This window comes from Chlamydotis macqueenii, chromosome 17 (assembly GCF_036417535.1).
Source record: "Chlamydotis macqueenii isolate bChlMac1 chromosome 17, bChlMac1.mat, whole genome shotgun sequence".
Taxonomy (NCBI): Eukaryota; Metazoa; Chordata; class Aves; order Otidiformes; family Otididae; genus Chlamydotis; species Chlamydotis macqueenii.
This window is the reverse complement of record NC_141572.1, coordinates 10271646-10289102: the sequence shown is the minus strand read 5'-3', so window position 1 is coordinate 10289102 and position 17457 is coordinate 10271646. Positions and strand designations below refer to the sequence as shown.

General features: G+C 58.3%; 5 protein-coding genes across 5 annotated transcripts; all 5 read left to right on the top strand.

The window, feature by feature from the left end:
* The first annotated feature begins 104 nt into the window (after positions 1-104).
* Positions 105-2691, top strand: LOC147598606 (uncharacterized). The gene is made up of 3 exons (XM_086761768.1): positions 105-147; positions 330-743; positions 2384-2691. Exons 1-3 carry the CDS (start codon positions 105-107, stop codon positions 2689-2691), a joined length of 765 nt encoding a protein of 254 aa, XP_086617894.1.
* Positions 2692-2767: 76 nt separating this feature from the next.
* LOC147598605 (uncharacterized) lies at positions 2768-4785 on the top strand. Its single transcript, XM_086761766.1, has 4 exons — positions 2768-2778; positions 3024-3436; positions 3906-4247; positions 4685-4785. The coding sequence occupies exons 1-4, from the start codon at positions 2768-2770 to the stop codon at positions 4783-4785; spliced, it is 867 nt and encodes a 288-aa protein (XP_086617892.1).
* Positions 4786-4994: 209 nt separating this feature from the next.
* LOC147598604 (uncharacterized) lies at positions 4995-6984 on the top strand. The gene is given in 4 exon segments (XM_086761765.1): positions 4995-5010; positions 5468-5765; positions 5767-6086; positions 6884-6984. Coding segments are annotated over 4 exon segments (735 nt in total).
* A 98-nt stretch (positions 6985-7082) lies between these two features.
* LOC147598603 (uncharacterized) lies at positions 7083-8381 on the top strand. The gene is made up of 3 exons (XM_086761764.1): positions 7083-7121; positions 7215-7581; positions 8058-8381. The coding sequence occupies exons 1-3, from the start codon at positions 7083-7085 to the stop codon at positions 8375-8377; spliced, it is 726 nt and encodes a 241-aa protein (XP_086617890.1). The 3' UTR covers positions 8378-8381.
* Positions 8382-12441: 4060 nt separating this feature from the next.
* LOC147598602 (uncharacterized) lies at positions 12442-17209 on the top strand. Its single transcript, XM_086761763.1, is given in 5 exon segments — positions 12442-12907; positions 14548-14836; positions 14838-14851; positions 16106-16418; positions 16888-17209. Coding segments are annotated over 5 exon segments (1404 nt in total).
* Positions 17210-17457: the final 248 nt, after the last annotated feature.

The window sequence follows — 17457 nt, the reverse complement described above, 5'->3', positions numbered from 1 at the left end:
CACAGACTGGAAAGTCAGAGCAAGTTTTTCAACCCTTTTCCCTCCCGGCCAAGCAGAGTTGAGGCCGTGGGGCTGAGGCAGGTTTGTGTCCCTTCTGCACAGCCATGGCTGTGAATGTCCTCCCTTCTGTGTCCCAGAGACCTGGAGGTGACTTTGGGGCTGGGGACCATTGTCCTTGTCCCTACCAAATTCACAGTGTGGACCTGTCTGCCCTTCCGCTGCCTTTTGCTACTGACAGCCACGTTGTCCTGCTGCTGCCAGAGCTGCCTCTGTGCTGGGGTGCGTTGGGCCGAGCCCTGCTCCCCAGTATTGCCTGTGACTGTGTCCAGATCTGTTCTCCGACTGCCATTCCCCATCCCACTGCCCAGAGAGGGCTGTGCTGGTGGGGCACTGGCTGACCCGCATCATGTCCCCTCTCTCCTCTCCCTCTCCAGGTTCCCTGGTCCAGGCAGCGCTGACTCAGCTGCCCTCGGTCTTAGCAAGCCTGGGACAAACCGTCCAGATCACCTGCTCCGGGCTTAGCAGCAGCAGCTATGCTGTCGGCTGGTTCCAGCAGAAGGTGCCTGGCACTGCCCCTGTCACTGTGATCTATGAGAGCAACAAGAGACCCTCGGACATCCCTCCGCGATTCTCCGGCTCCACGTCTGGCACCACGGGCACATTAACCATCAGTGGGGTCCAAGCCGAGGACGAGGCTGTCTATTACTGTGGTGGCTGGGACAGCAGCAGCAATGCTGGTCAGGGTGATGGTGATGCTGAGAAGTTTTTTCCCTCCTGTTCCTTGCTGCGCTTTCCCCGGCATTGGTCAGAGCTGCGCAGAGGTGGCAGCTGGCACCTTTGGGGCTGGCGGCGGCTGTGGCTCTGCTTTTGCAGGGTTCTGTCTGCATCCCCATCCTGGTGCCAGCTCCCATCTGTTGGTGCCGGTGCAGTGTTGGTGTGCGGTGCTGAGCACCTCCTTCGTTGTCCCAGTGACTTGCGAGCACTGGTTCCCATGGGGCAGTAGTGCCGTGCAGCTGGGCAGGGGTGGGTTCTCTCCCTCTTGTCTCTGGGAGCCTTCCCATGGAGATGAGCAGAGTGGGGCTCGGGGGGACGCCTGTGCCGGGCAGCGGCCCGTTGGCTCTCGGGAGGCCTGTCCGTTGCAGGGCTGTGCTGTCAGCCGCCCGGCACTGTGCCCTCCTTCCGTTCCCCCCGAGCGCTCTGGGCCTGGGCTGATGATTTTAATAGCGTGTTGTACAAGTGTGACTTAACAAAGTTTGATGGCAAGGTTCACTCCGTTCATTCCTGCACGGAAAACCACACGAAGGAAAATGGAGTTGCACACGTGTTCGAATGAGTCACAGAAAGACTGGAGACGGAAGGGTGAGCAGAGCCCTCCTGTGGAGTCACGAGGGTCAGAATGAACCCTCTGGCCTTCTAAACTCCTTCTCAGAGAGGAGACTAGGATGGACCCAGACTTATTCTCAGACTTAGTCAATGGTTTATGTCTAAGGGATTATACATGCAAAGTTTATGTAATGTTTCTTTAGCATCAATCCAGCATGCAACCAAAGTTACGAAGGCCAAAATCAGAGTTCTCACATTATGGGATTAGACGCTGTATCGGTCACTGACCAAAGATCTGCTGTTGACAAAAGGTCTCTCTGCCTCGAGGAGCAACCTTGAGAGGTGTCTGACGGAGCTCAAGGGGAGACGACCGCCATGCTGCCCAGCAGGGAGAGCTGGAAGAAGGCTCACGTGGGCTGTCGTACTTATGGGATAAAGTGGCTGTCTCATAGCAAAATTACACCTGATGGAAGAAGTATGCATGAGACTCCTTGCACCTGCAACTTTGTTCCTTGGTGAATGAATCTTGGAAAAGCCACCTTGCTCTCCTTGCGTTAATGGCATGATCAGCGTTCCAAGATAATTTGTGCTGATGCTCACTGTGCCACTCTGGCACAATCAGAAAACCGATTGAAACCAGAGGAGTTCTAGGTCCAGCTGTGGCTCGGGACTTTCCCTCCTCCGGAGCCTGGCCCAGACTACTGCTGGTTTGGTTAAGGGGTCGAGTGCATCTGTCACAGGCCCCATCTGGTGCATGGGCAGGGATGTCTCCAGACTACCAAAAACGCTGGGTGCCCACGGCAGGCCGTGCCCCTGGGGTGCCCAGTCTCACTGGCAGGGATGAGTTGTGCCCCAAGGAGCAGTGGGCAGGGGGAGGGTCCAGGCTCTGGCTGCAGACACCCCTCAGGGAGTGCCTGGGCCTGGGGCTGCAGCCAGGGTGTCCCATCCATGTGCTTGCAGGCAGAGGAGTCGTGTCACTGTCCCTCTAGACAGGGAGGGGGCTGTGCTGGTGGGGCACTGGCTGACCCCATCTTCTCCCCTCTCTCCTCTCCCTCTCCAGGTTCCCTGGTCCAGGCAGCGCTGACTCAGCCGCCCTCGGTCTCAGCCAACCTGGGACAAACCATCCAGATCACCTGCTCCGGGAGTGGCTACTGGTATGCCTGGTACCAGCAGAAGGTGCCTGGCACTGCCCCTGTCACTGTGATCTACAACAGCAACCAGAGACCCTCGGACATCCCTTCGCGATTCTCCAGCTCCATGTCTGGCACCACGGGCACGTTAACCATCAGTGGGGTCCAAGCCGAGGACGAGGCTGTCTATTACTGTGGTGGAGGCGACAGCAGCAACAATGGTGTCTGGTGCTGGTGAGCAATGGGATGTGAGACACAGACTGGAAAGTCAGAGGAAGATTTTCTGCCATTCTGCCTTACAGCTAAGCAAGGCCATGCGGCTGAGGCAGGTTTGTGTCCCCTCTGCACAGCCATGGCTGTGAATGTCCTCCCTTTTGTGTCCCAGAGAATTGGAGGTGACTTTGGGGGTGGAGATCATTGTCCTTGTCCCTACCAAATTCACAGTGTGGCTCTGTCTGCCCTTTCACTGCCATTTGCTACTGACAGCCACGTTGTCCTGCTGCTGCCAGAGCTGCCTCTGTGCTGCGGTGCGTTGGGTTGAGCTCTGCTCCTCTAATTTGTCTCTGATAGTGTCCGAGTCTGTTCTCCAACTGTGGAATTCCCTGTCCCCCTGGACGGGGAGGGGGCTGTGCTGGTGGGGCACTGGCTGACCCCCATCTTCTCCCCTCTCTCCTCTCCCTCTCCAGGTTCCCTGGTCCAGGCAGCGCTGACTCAGCCGCCCTCGGTCTCAGCCAACCTGGGACAAACCGTCCAGATCACCTGCTCCGGGGTTAGCAGCTACAGTGATGCTGACTGGTACCAGCAGAAGGTGCCTGGCACTGGCCCTGTCACTGTGATCTATGCTAGTGACAAGAGACCCTCGGACATCCCTTCAAGATTCTCCGGTTCCAAGTCTGGCAGCACGGGCACGTTAACCATCAGTGGGGTCCAAGCCGAGGACGAGGCTGTCTATTACTGTGGTAGCTACGACGGCAGCAACAATGGTGTCTGGTGCCGGTGAGCAATGGGATGTGAGACACAGACTGGAAAGTCAGAGCAAGTTTTTCAACCCTTTTCCCTCCCAACCGAGCAGAGTTGAGTCCGTGGGGCTGAGGCAGGTTTGTGTCCCCTCTGCACAGCCATGGCTGTGAATGTCCTCCCTTCTGTGTCCCAGAGACTGGAGGTGACTTTGGGGCTGGGGACCATTGTCCTTGTCCCTACCAAATTCACAGTGTGGACCTGTCTGCCCTTCCGCTGCCTTTTGCTACTGACAGCCACGTTGTCCTGCTGCTGCCAGAGCTGCCTCTGTGCTGCGGTGCGTTGGGCTGGCTTCTGATCCCCAAAATTGCCTCTGACCATGTCCAGATCTGTTCTCTTTGACTGCGGAATTCCCCATCCCACTGCCGAGAGAGGACTCTGCTGATGGGACACTGGCTGACCCCATCTTCTCCCCTCTCTCCTCTCCCTCTCCAGGTTCCCTGGTCCAGGCAGCGCTGACACAGCCGCCCTCGGTCTCAGCCAACCTGGGACAAACCATCCAGATCACCTGCTCCGGGCTTAGCAGTGGAAATGCTGTTGGCTGGTACCAGCAGAAGGTGCCTGGCACTGCCCCTGTCACTGTGATCTATCACAGCAACAAGAGACCATCGGACATCCCTTCGCGATTCTCCGGCTCCAAGTCTGGCACCACGGGCACGTTAACCATCAGTGGGGTCCAAGCCGAGGACGAGGCTGTCTATTACTGTGGTGCTGAAGACAGCAGCGGCAATGGGTCTGGTGCCACTGAGCAATGGGATGTGAGACACAGACTGGAAAGTCAGAGCAAGTTTTTCAACTTTTTTACCTCCTCACCGAGTAGAGTTGTGGCCGGGGGCCTGAGCCAGGTTTCTTTCCTCTAGACACGAGCATTGCTGTGAATGCCCACCCTTTCCTGTCCTGGAGAAGTGATGGTTCTCTTGCTCTGCCCTGTGCCTCACAAGCATTGTCCTTGTCCCTACAAAAATTGAGTGTGACCCTGTCACCCATGCCACAGTCTCTTGTTACTGACGGCTGTTTTGTCCTGCTGCTGCCAGAGCTGCCTCTGTGCTGGGATGTGTTGGGCTGAGCTCTGCTCCTCAAAGCTGACAGTGACTGTGTCCAGATCTGTTCTCCTCTGACTGTGACATTTCCCATCCCGCTGCCCAAGGGGATGTGTGGTGGTGGGGCACATTGGCTGACAGGCATCTTCTCCCCTCTCTCCTCTCCCTCTCCAGGTTCCCTGGTCCAGGCAGTGCTGACTCAGCCACCCTCGGTCTCAGCCAACTTGTCCCAACTCTCTGGGACAAACCATCCAGATCACCTGCTCTGGGATTAGCAGCAGCAGCAGCTGGGTTGGCTGGTACCAGCAGAAGGTGCCTGGCACTGCCCCCGTCACTGTGATCTACTACAGCAACAAGAGACCCTCGGACATCCCTTCAAGATTCTCCGGCTCCAAGTCTGGCAGCAAGGGCACGTTAACCATCAGTGGGGTCCAAGCCGAGGACGAGGCTGTCTATTACTGTGGTGGCGTCGACAGCAGCAGCAATGGTGTCTGGTGCCGGTGAGCAATGGGATGTGAGACACAGACTGGAAAGTCAGAGCAAGTTTTTCAACCCTTTTCCCTCCCAACCGAGTAGAGTTGAGGCTGTGGGGCTGAGGCAGGTTTGTGTCCCCTCTGCACAGCCATGGCTGTGAATGTCCTCCCTTTTGTGTCCCAGAGACTGGAGGTGACTTTGGGGGTGGAGATCATTGTCCTTGTCCCTACCAAATTCACAGTGTGGCTCTGTCTGCCCTTTCACTGCCATTTGCTACTGACAGCCACGTTATCCTGCTGCTGCCAGAGCTGCCTCTGTGCTGGGGTGCGTTGGGCTGGGCTCTGCTCCTCTAATTTGCCTCTGATAGTGTCCGAGTCTGTTCTCCAACTGTGGAATTCCCTGTCCCCCTGGACGGTGAGGGGGCTGTGCTGGTGGGGCACTGGCTGACCGCCACCTTCTCCCCTCTCTCCTCTCCCTCTCCAGGTTCCCTGGTCCAGGCAGCGCTGACTCAGCCGCCCTCGGTCTCAGCCAACCTGGGACAAACCGTCCAGATCACCTGCTCCGGGGTTAGCAGCAGCTATGATTATGCCGGCTGGTACCAGCAGAAGGTGCCTGGCACTGCCCCTGTCACTGTGATCTATCTGAGCAACCAGAGACCCTCGGACATCCCTTCGCGATTCTCCGGCTCCTATTCTGGCACCACGGCCACGTTAACCATCAGTGGGGTCCAAGCCGAGGACGAGGCTGTCTATTACTGTGGTAGCTATGACAGCAGCTATAATGGTGACAGGGAGCAATGGGGAAGTGATACAAAAACCTCCCGCCATCGCAAGGGCCAGTTTGCCGTCTCTGCTGTCCCTGTTTGAGGGTGGGGCAGGTCCCGGCCATGGCCCTGCCCTTGCTGCCCTGTGCTGCAGGGGGCTGTGCCTGGTGTCCCAGCTTGGCCATCCCTTACAGTGCCCGCTCTGTGCCTGTCCTCTGTCATTTGGGCAGGGGGTGGCTGCCAGCAGCCCCCCTGCCTTTGCTGCCCCACCAGCCCCCTCGTCACTGCATCTCTTCCCCACCAGCCTCTCGCCCTCCCCTGGTGCTGCCCTTGCTGCTGGTGGGCTTCTCCCTGTCCTGGAGGGGTGCGGCTGGCGCAGCTCTGTGCGAGGAGCAGCGCGGACACGTCTGCTGCAGCCAAAGGGCTCCGGCCGGAGCCGTGCACGGGGAGGGAGTGTGGCACGGCCGGGCTGTTGCACAGGGCCTTGTGCTGCGGGCACACTGGAGGGCTGGGCAGGAGGAGGTGCGGGCTGAGGAGCCGTAGCTGGTGCCATGGGTGCTGGGTTTCTGCAGCAGCTGGACGCAGGCTGGGGGAGCCCAGCTGGCCTGGGCTGCAGGTGGAGGGATGCCCGGTCATTTTTGGGCAGGACCTGCCTGCAGCAAGGTCTCCACCCTGCCCCTGGGCATCGCCGAGGGGGAGATCAGCCTGCAGAAATCTCAGCCCTGTCACAGAGAGGCGGGACCATTCTGGCAGCCGAGGGGCCAGGACAAAGCTCCACCTTCATACCCTGGGATGAGGGTTTGGGAGAGCAATCCCTGCTGCTGGGAAGCCCAGGCAGCTGAGAGTCTACCAAGGGCTGCAGGCCACGGGAGCTTGTGGCTCCATGCCCAGGGACCCTGCCCATGGGGCTGCCCCGCAGGCACCGTGACGTGCCCCGGGGATTGCCCATGAGAGGCCTGAGGCCATGCGCAGGGCGCTGGGCTGTAGGGCAGAACTCAAAGGCATGGGGCTGGGCACCGGGTCCTCTGCTCCCCCTCGGCAGGAGAAGGGCAGAGCAGCCCAGTCAGCATGGGGATGTGGAGCTGGTGGGATCGCACCATGGCCTGGGCCCCTCTCCTCTCAGTGCTCGTCCACAGCTCAGGTGCCCTGCCCAGACTTGCTGCACCCGGCCGGTGGATTTGGGCACAGGGGTCCCATCCCGGTCCCACTGCGCAGGGAGGGCGCTGTGCTGGTGTGACACTGGCTGACCCCCATCTTCTCTGCTTTCTCCTTGTTCCTACGAAATTCACAGTGTGGCTCTGTCTGCCCTTCCGCTGCCTTTTGCTACTAACAGCCATGTTCTCCTGCTGCTACCAGAGCTGCCTCTGTGCTGGGGTGCGTTGGGCTGAGCTCTGCTCCCCAAAGATGACAGTGACTGTGTGCAGATCTGTTCTCCTCTGACTATGGAAATTTCCATGTCTCTGACAGTGGAAGGCTGTGCTGGTGGGACACTGGCTCACTCTCATCTTCTCCCCTCTCTCCTCTCCCTCTCCAGGTTCCCTGGTCCAGGCAGCGCTGACTCAGCCGCCCTCGGTCTCAGCCAACCTGGGACAAACCATCCAGATCACCTGCTCCGGGATTAGCAGCAGCAGCAGCTGGGTTAGTTGGTTCCAGCAGAAGATGCCTGGCACTGCCCCTGTCACTGTGATCTACAACAGCAACCAGAGACCCTCGGACATCCCTTCGCGATTCTCCGGCTCCACGTCTGGCTCCACGGGCACGTTAACCATCAGTGGGGTCCAAGCCGAGGACGAGGCTGTCTATTACTGTGGTGGAGCCGACAGCAGCAGCAATGGTGTCTGGTGCTGGTGAGCAATGGGATGTGAGACACAGACTGGAAAGTCAGAGCAAGTTTTTCAACCCTTTTCCCTCCCGGCCGAGTAGAGTTGGGTCCGTGGGGCTGAGGCAGGTTTGTGTCCCCTCTGCACAGCCATGGCTGTGAATGTCCTCCCTTTTGTGTCCCAGAGAACTGGAGGTGACTTTGTGGGTGAAGATCATTGTCCTTGTCCTTGTCCCTACCAAATTCACAGTGTGAACCTGTCTGCCCTTCCGCTGCCATTTGCTTCTGACAGCCACGTTGTCCTGCTGCTTCCAGAGCTGCCTCTGTGCTGCAGTGCGTTGGGCTGGCTTCTGATCCCCAAAATTACCTGTGACCATGTCCAGATCTGTTCTCTTTGACTGTGGAATTCCCCATCCCGCTGCCCAAGGAGGGCTGTGCTGGTGGGACACTGGCTGACCCCATCTTCTCCCCTCTCTCCTCTCCCTCTCCAGGTTCCCTGGTCCAGGCAGCGCTGACTCAGCCACCCTCGGTCTCAGCCAACCTGGGACAAACCATCCAGATCACCTGCTCCGGGCTTTACAGCAGCAGCTATGTTGGCTGGTACCAGCAGAAGGTCCCTGGCACTGCCCCTGTCACTGTGATCTACAGCAGCAACAAGAGACCCTCGGACATCCCTTCGCGATTCTCCGGCTCCAAGTCTGGCACCACGGGCACGTTAACCATCAGTGGGATCCAAGCCGAGGATGAGGCTGTCTATTACTGTGGTACCTACTACGACGGCAGCAGCAGTGATGCTGTTGTAGTGACGTAGAGAGTTACAGAAGTGAGGTCCAGAGCTGGTAAAAATGGGGGATTTCTGCCCCTCTCCGTCACAGCTGAACAGAGCTGTGGGGCTGGGCACGTTTGTTTCCCCCTGTATGGCCGTGTGGCCTGGTTTCGGCATGGATGCAGTTAACTTTCCTCTCAGTAGCTGGTGTGTTTTGGATTTCATAGGTGATGAATGTTGATAAAAACACCCCGATGATCCAAGTTGTTGTCAATGAGACCAAGGACACTGTCTGGCTTTCCAAGTCTCGTTAACGTCTCCTTAATGTGCAGATGCAGGAAGCTGGGAGAAAGACAGACAGAACAATCGACTGGCCAAAGAGAATATCCTATGCTATAAACCTCATGCTCAGTATATAAGTGGGGGTTGCCCATGGGAGGGGGCATCCTTGGCATCCATTTGCCTCTTTTTCCACCTCTCTCTTGCTTCCTGCCATCGTTCCCCCTGCCTTGCTGGCTCGCTTTTGCTCCTTTTCTCGCTGCTCACTGTCGATTTTGTGATCCCTGCTTGAGACTGGCAGACATCGGGTGGTGAGAAATGGTACATTTTTTATTTTGTGTGTATTAATATCCTTATATTCTGTTATTTTTGTAGTTTTCCTTTGCTATTTTAGTAAAGGGTCTTCATCTCAACCCACAAGTTTTCCTTTCTTCACAATTTCTCTCCCATCCCAGTTGGTAGGGGGAGGCTGAGAGAGAAACTGTGTGGTGACGCGGGATAAGGCACCACGCCATGGCTGTAAACATCCTCGCAGTTTTGCCTCCTGGTGCCAGAGGAGAGTCTGGGCTGCTGGCACTTGACGCCTGTCCCTAGAGACAGCATGGCAAAGCCCTGTCTGCAGCCCTGCTGCCTCTTTCTGCTGGCAGCTCCATTCGCCTGGTGCTGTGCGTTCTCCTCGCAGGGCTCCAGCGCTCTGGCCTTGGGCTCTGTGTGCGGGTCTGTGCTTTCCTCGCTTTCCTCAGTGGTACCATGGCCTTTGGGCAGAGGGGCTCTGTCCGGCTGCCTGCGGAGGGCTGTGCTGGTGGGACACTGGCTGACCCCATCTTCTCCCCTCTCTCCTCTCCCTCTCCAGGTTCCCTGGTCCAGGCAGCGCTGACTCAGCCACCCTCGGTCTCAGCCAACCTGGGACAAACCATCCAGATCACCTGCTCCGGGCTTAGCAGCAGCTATGCTTATGCCGGCTGGTTCCAGCAGAAGGTGCCTGGCACTGCCCCTGTCACTGTGATCTACTACAATGACAAGAGACCCTCGGACATCCCTCCGCGATTCTCTGGCTCCAAGTCTGGCACCACGGGCACGTTAACCATCAGTGGGGTCCAAGCCGAGGACGAGGCTGTCTATTACTGTGGTGGAGCCGACAGCAGCAGCAATGGTGTCTGGTGCCGGTGAGCAATGGGATGTGAGACACAGACTGGAAAGTCAGAGGAAGGCTTTCTGCCCTTTTCCGTCCTGGCGAGCAGAGTTGTGGCTGTGGGACTGAGCCAGGTTTCTTTCCTCTCCATATGAGCATCACTGTGAATGTCCGCCCTTTTGTGTCCTGGAGAACTGATGGTTTTCTTGCTCTGCCCTGTGCCTCACAAGCATTGTCCTTGTCCCTACAAAAATTGAGTGTCGCCCTGTCACGCATCCCACAGATTCTTGTTACTGACAGCCACGTTGTCCTGCTGCTGCCAGAGCTGCCTCTGTGCTGGGATGCGTTGGGCTGAGCCCTGCTACACAATATTGCCTGTGACTGTGACATTTCCCATCCCCCTGGACGGGGAGGGGGCTGTGCTGGTGGGGCACTGGCTGACCCCCATCTTCTCCCCTCTCTCCTCTCCCTCTCCAGGTTCCCTGGTCCAGGCAGCGCTGACTCAGCCGCCCTCGGTCTCAGCCAACCTGGGACAAACCGTCCAGATCACCTGCTCCGGGAGCAGCTACAGTGTTGCCTGGTTCCAGCAGAAGGTGCCTGGCAATGCCCCTGTCACTGTGATCTACTACAGCAACAACAGACCCTCGGACATCCCTTCGCGATTCTCCGGCTCCAAGTCTGGCAGCACGGCCACGTTAACCATCAGTGGGGTGCAAGCTCTGGACCAGGCTGTCTGATTCTGCAGTGCGCAGCAGGGTGGTGCTGATCAGCACCCAGGTGCCCCGTGGCGTGGCCGTGGCTGGGTGCGCTGGGTTGACCGTCACCGTCTGTCGTGTGTGTGTGGCAGCAATCCTGGCAGTGGTGCTGGAGGATTTGGGGGTGACACAGCTCCTGGCAGTGCAGACCTGTGCTGTGGCTGGTTGTTTCTCCTGCCAAAACAGGATGTGGTGCTGGTGCTGTGTGTTTAGTGGTGGCTCCGTAGCCTTTGTGCCAGGAGGCCAGCGCTCTCCCTGCCCGGGGAAGGCAGTGGGGCTCCCCGTTACCGGGGTTTGACTTAGCCCACGTCTTGGCCGTGACTGCTGGGGCTGCTGCCTGGGCCCGGAGAGGGGTGAGTTGCAGCAGCTTCTTGAAGTCGTTTTGCTTCCTGGTGCCTTCCCAGAAGCTGCGGGCTGGTAGTTGGTAGGAAATGAGACTTCTGAAGGCACTGCCAGCTTTAGCTTTGTCCGAGCCTGGCAGGACGCAGGCTGCTGAGCGGCCTCGAGGGCTGTTCTAGGCCAAGTGCAACTCTGCCGCAGACGCTGTCGTCGGTGCCTGCAAGCCGCAGCGTTTCCCAGATCCCTCCAGCCCTCGGCAGCCCAGCCTGTTGGGACGCATGAGCACAAGGTGTGTTAAGAGCCGGCAGCGGAATCCGGTGGGGAGGATCGACAGAGTGTTTTCTTCCCAGGAACGGCGTCCCTTCGTTTGTGCTGATGGACGTCCAGGCGTCCTCGCTTGTGGCTTTTGTGTACCAGCTCCCTGGGGATGCCGTGAAAGAAGGAGGAATGGAGTTCCAGAAGTACGGAATCCTCCTCAAACCTGCTCGTTGGCTTGTGGCCGCCGTTGGTGCCGTCTCTCTGCAGCTGAGTCCCGGGGGAGGCGGGCCACGGGGGGGTGCTGCTGCTGCGGCCAGAGGCCCTGGGGAGCGGCCCCGGGGCTGTGGGGCCCGTGAGCCCGGGAACCCGTCAGCGTCGGTTCCCAACCGCCACCTGAAGCACAAGAGGGTGCTGGTTAACAGCCAGAGGCCTGAGGAACGTTTCCCGTGTCTAAGGAGGAGCCGCTGTGTTCCTGGTGTGAGGGACTCGCAGAGAGTGGTGGCAGCCTGGCGTTGAGCCTCCTCTGCAGCACAAGTGTAGAATAAAAAAGCCTGTCGTCGTGTGTCTGGCCCTGCTCGTTGTGCTTCTGTAAGGGGAAGGCGCTGCCACAAAGTGGGGAGTGAGGTGCCGGGGCCATCCCAGTCCCTGTCCCGGGAGATCTCGGGGTGCCAGCCCATGGTGGGGGGTGCTGTGGCGGGGGCCGCTGGCACGGTGCTGCGGGCTGGGGCTGGGCCGTCTGTGGGTGCGGAGCCCTGCGCAGAAGCGCCTGGGGCAGGAGGGATGGGGAGTGTGGCTGGGGGAGCTGTGGTGGGGCAGAGGGGTGCTCTGAGGGTGGGTGGGTGGGTGATGCCAGGGTGGCAGGCCGGGCTAAGGCGGCTGTGGAGGCCGCTCCGGCAAGGCAGGGCGGAAAAGTGTTTCTGCCATCCTTGGCAAGTCTCTCGGCTAAGGCTGTATTTGCCAAAAGCAGAGTCAGGGAATGGTTGCCCAGACACCTTGATCCACCTGTTCAGAGTCTTGTGGCTGCTGAGACACCCGGCTGTGGGGCCCTGCTGTGAAGCAGGACCTGTTTTTCCCAGGGGAGTGGCCCAGGGAGCAGGCGGCTGGGAGTGATCTTGGTGCCTTTGGTGGGCCAGAGGTGTGCCCGCAGTGGGAGCACTGGGACAGGAGCTGCCAGTGAGCGTTGGGGGCCACATTTCCATGAAGGGTCTGAGCCGGAGCGGGTGGATGGAGAGGTTAAGAGGGAGGCAGGGTCCAGATCTCAGCACAATTGTGGAGCTGGTCACAGTGCATCCATGGGAATGTGGAGCTGCTGGGACGGCACCATGGCCTGAGCCCGTCTCATCCTCATGGTGCTCACCTACAGTCCCATGCCCACCCAGATTTGCTGCACACGACCAGCGGATTTGGGCACAAGGGTGCTCTCCCGCTGCCCAAGGAGGGCTGTGCTGGTGGGACATTGGCTGACCTCCATCTTCTCCCCTCTCTCCTCTCCCTCTCCAGGTTCCCTGGTCCAGGCAGCGCTGACTCAGCCGCCCTCGGTCTCAGCCAACCTGGGACAAACCATCCAGATCACCTGCTCCGGGATTAGCAGCAACAGCTGGGATGATGCTGGCTGGTACCAGCAGAAGGTGCCTGGCACTGCCCCTGTCACTGTGATCTATGCTAGTGACAAGAGACCCTCGGACATCCCTCCGCGATTCTCCGGCTCCAAGTCTGGCACCACGGGCACGTTAACCATCAGTGGGGTCCAAGCCGAGGACGAGGCTGTCTATTACTGTGGTGCCTGGGACAGCAGCAGCAATGCTGGTCAGGGTCATGGTGATGCTGAGAAGTTTTTTCCCTCCTGTTCCTTGCTGCACTTTCCCCGGCATTGGTCAGAGCTGCGCAGAGGTGGCAGCTGGCACCTTTGGGGCTGGCGGCGGCTGTGGCTCTGCTTTTGCAGGGTTCTGTCTGCATCCCCATCCTGGTGCCAGCTCCCATCTGTTGGTGCCGGTGCAGTGTTGGTGTGCGGTGCTGAGCACCTCCTTCCTTGTCCCAGTGACTTGCGAGCACTGGTTCCCATGGGGCAGTAGTGCCGTGCAGCTGGGCAGGGGTGGGTTCTCTCCCTCTTGTCTCTGGGAGCCTTCCCATGGAGATGAGCAGAGTGGGGCTTGCGGGGACGCCTGTGCCGGGCAGCGGCCCGTTGGCTCTCGGGAGGCCTGTCTGTTGCAGGGCTGTGCTGTCAGCCGCCCGGCACTGTGCCCTCCTTCCGTTCCCCCCGAGCGCTCTGGGCCTGGGCTGATGATTTTAATAGCGTGTTGTACAAGTGTGACTTAACAAAGTTTGATGGCAAGGTTCACTCCGTTCATTCCTGCACGGAAAACCACACGAAGGAAAATGGAGTTGCACACGTGTTCGAATGAGTCACAGAAAGACTGGAGACGGAAGGGTGAGCAGGGCCCTCCTGTGGAGTCACGAGGGTCAGAATGAACCCTCTGGCCTTCTAAACTCCCTCTCAGAGAGGAGACTAGGATGGACCCAGACTTATTCTCAGACTTAGTCAATGGTTTATGTCTAAGGGATTATACATGCAAAGTTTATGTAATGTTTCTTTAGCATCAATCCAGCATGCAACCAAAGTTACGAAGGCCAAAATCAGAGTTCTCACATTATGGGATTAGACGCTGTATCGGTCACTGACCAAAGATCTGCTGTTGACAAAAGGTCTCTCTGCCTCGAGGAGCAACCTTGAGAGGTGTCTGACGGAGCTCAAGGGGAGACGACTGCCATGCTGCCCAGCAGGGAGAGCTGGAAGAAGGCTCACGTAGGCTGTCGTACTTATGGGATAAAGTGGCTGTCTCATAGCAAAATTACACCTGATGGAAGAAGTATGCATGAGACTCCTTGCACCTGCAACTTTCTTCCTTGGTGAATGAATCTTGGAAAAGCCACCTTGCTCTCCTTGCGTTAATGGCATGATCAGCGTTCCAAGATAATTTGTGCTGATGCTCACTGTGCCGCTCTGGCACAATCAGAAAACCGATTGAAACCAGAGGAGTTCTAGGTCCAGCTGTGGCTCGGGACTTTCCCTCCTCCGGAGCCTGGCCCAGACTACTGCAGGTTTGGTTAAGGGGTCGAGTGCATCTGTCACAGGCCCCATCTGGTGCATGGGCAGGGATGTCTCCAGACTACCAAAAACGCTGGGTGCCCACAGCTGGCCGTGCCCCTGGGGTGCCCGGTCTCACGGGCAGGGATGAGTTGTGCCCCAAGGAGCAGTGGGCAGGGGGAGGGTCCAGGCTCTGGCTGCAGACACCCCTCAGGGAGTGCCTGGGCCTGGGGCTGCAGCCAGGGTGTCCCATCCATGTGCTTGCAGGCAGAGGAGTCGTGTCACTGTCCCTCTGGACAGGGAGGGGGCTGTGCTGGTGGGACACTGGCTGACCCCATCTTCTCCCCTCTCTCCTCTCCCTCTCCAGGTTCCCTGGTCCAGGCAGCGCTGACTCAGCCGCCCTCGGTCTCAGCCAACCTGGGACAAACCGTCCAGATCACCTGCTCCGGGAGTGGCTACTGGTATGCCTGGTACCAGCAGAAGGTGCCTGGCACTGCCCCTGTCACTGTGATCTACAACAGCAACCAGAGACCCTCGGACATCCCTTCGCGATTCTCCGGCTCCATGTCTGGCACCACGGGCACGTTAACCATCAGTGGGGTCCAAGCCGAGGACGAGGCTGTCTATTACTGTGGTGGAGGCGACAGCAGCAACAATGGTGTCTGGTGCTGGTGAGCAATGGGATGTGAGACACAGACTGGAAAGTCAGAGCAAGTTTTTCAACTTTTTTACCTCCTCACCGAGTAGAACTGTGGCCGGGGGCCTGAGCCAGGTTTCTTTCCTCTAGACACGAGCATTGCTGTGAATGCCCACCCTTTCCTGTCCTGGAGAACTGATGGTTCTCTTGCTCTGCCCTGTGCCTCACAAGCATTGTCCTTGTCCCTACAAAAATTGAGTGTGACCCTGTCACCCATGCCACAGTCTCTTGTTACTGACGGCTGTTTTGTCCTGCTGCTGCCAGCGCTGCCTCTGTGCTGGGATGCGTTGGGCTGAGCTCTGCTCCTCAAAGCTGACAGTGACTGTGTCCAGATCTGTTCTCCTCTGACTGTGACATTTCCCATCCCGCTGCCCAAGGGGATGTGTGGTGGTGGGGCACATTGGCTGACAGGCATCTTCTCCCCTCTCTCCTCTCCCTCTCCAGGTTCCCTGGTCCAGGCAGTGCTGACTCAGCCACCCTCGGTCTCAGCCAACTTGTCCCAACTCTCTGGGACAAACCATCCAGATCACCTGCTCTGGGATTAGCAGCAGCAGCAGCTGGGTTGGCTGGTACCAGCAGAAGGTGCCTGGCACTGCCCCCGTCACTGTGATCTACAACAGCAACAAGAGACCCTCGGACATCCCTTCAAGATTCTCCGGCTCCAAGTCTGGCAGCACGGGCACGTTAACCATCAGTGGGGTCCAAGCCGAGGACGAGGCTGTCTATTACTGTGGTGGCGTTGACAGCAGCAGCAATGGTGTCTGGTGCTGGTGAGCAATGGGATGTGAGACACAGACTGGAAAGTCAGAGCAAGTTTTTCAACCCTTTTCCCTCCCAACCGAGTAGAGTTGAGGCTGTGGGGCTGAGGCAGGTTTGTGTCCCCTCTGCACAGCCATGGCTGTGAATGTCCTCCCTTTTGTGTCCCAGAGACCTGGAGGTGACTTTGGGGCTGGGGACCATTGTCCTTGTCCCTACTAAATTCACAGTGTGGACCTGTCTGCCCTTCCGCTGCCTTTTGCTACTGACAGCCACGTTGTCCTGCTGCTGCCAGAGCTGCCTCTGTGCTGGGGTGCATTGGGCTGAGCTCTGCTCCTCTAATTTGTCCCTGATAGTGTCCGAGTCTGTTCTCCAACTGCGGAACTCCCCATCCCCCTGGACGGTGAGGGGGCTGTGCTGGTGGGGCACTGGCTGACCCCCATCTTCTCCCCTCTCTCCTCTCCCTCTCCAGGTTCCCTGGTCCAGGCAGCACTGACGCAGCCACCCTCGGTCTCAGCCAACCTGGGACAAACCATCCAGATCACCTGCTCTGGGCTTGGCAGCAGCAGTGCTTATGCCGGCTGGTACCAGCAGAACGTGCCTGGCACTGCCCCTGTCACTGTGATCTATCAGAGCAACAAGAGACCCTCGGACATCCCTTCGCGATTCTCCGGTTCTGCATCTGGCAGCACGGGCACGTTAACCATCAGTGGGGTCCAAGCCAAGGACGAGGCTGTCTATTACTGTGGTGGCATCGACAGCAGCAGCAATGGTGTCTGGTGCTGGTGAGCAATGGGATGTGAGACACAGACTGGAAAGTCAGAGCAAGTTTTTCAACCTTTTTACCTCCTCACCGAGTAAAGTTGTGGCCGTGGGGCTGAGCCAGGTTTTGTTTCCTCTAGACACGAGCATTGCTGTGAATGCCCACCCTTTCCTGTCCTGGAGAAGTGATGGTTCTCTTGCTCTGCCCTGTGCCTCACAAGCATTGTCCTTGTCCCTACAAAAATTGAGTGTAGCCCTGTCACCCAGCTCATAGTCTCTTGCTACTGACGGCTGTTTTGTCCTGCTGCTGCCAGAGCTGCCTCTGTGCTGGGATGCGTTGGGCTGAGCTCTGCTCCTCAAAGCTGACAGTGACTGCGTCCAGATCTGTTCTCCTCTGACTGTGACATTTCCCATCCCGCTGCCCAAGGAGGGCTGTGCTGGTGGGACACTGGCTGACCCCCATCTTCTCCTCTCTCTCCTCTCCCTCTCCAGGTTCCCTGGTCCAGGCAGCGCTGACTCAGCGCCCTCGGTCTCAGCCAACGTGGGACAAACCGTCCAGATCACCTGCTCCGGGCTTAGCAGCAGCAGCTATGCTGTCGGCTGGTACCAGCAGAAGGTCCCTGGCACTGCCCCTGTCACTGTGATCTATGAGAGCAACAAGAGACCCTCGGACATCCCTTCGCGATTCTCCGGCTCCATGTCTGGCACCACGGGCACGTTAACCATCAGTGGGGTCCAAGCCGAGGATGAGGCTGTCTATTACTGTGGTACCTCCTACGACGACAGCAGCAGTGATGCTGTTGTAGTGACGTAGAGAGTTACAGAAGTGAGGTCCAGAGCTGGTAAAAATGGGGGATTTCTGCCCCTCTCCGTCACAGCTGAACAGAGCTGTGGGGCTGGGCACGTTTGTTTCCCCCTGTATGGCCGTGTGGCCTGGTTTCGGCATGGATGCAGTTAACTTTCCTCTCAGTAGCTGGTGTGTTTTGGATTTCATAGGTGATGAATGTTGATAAAAACACCCCGATGATCCAAGTTGTTGTCAATGAGACCAAGGACACTGTC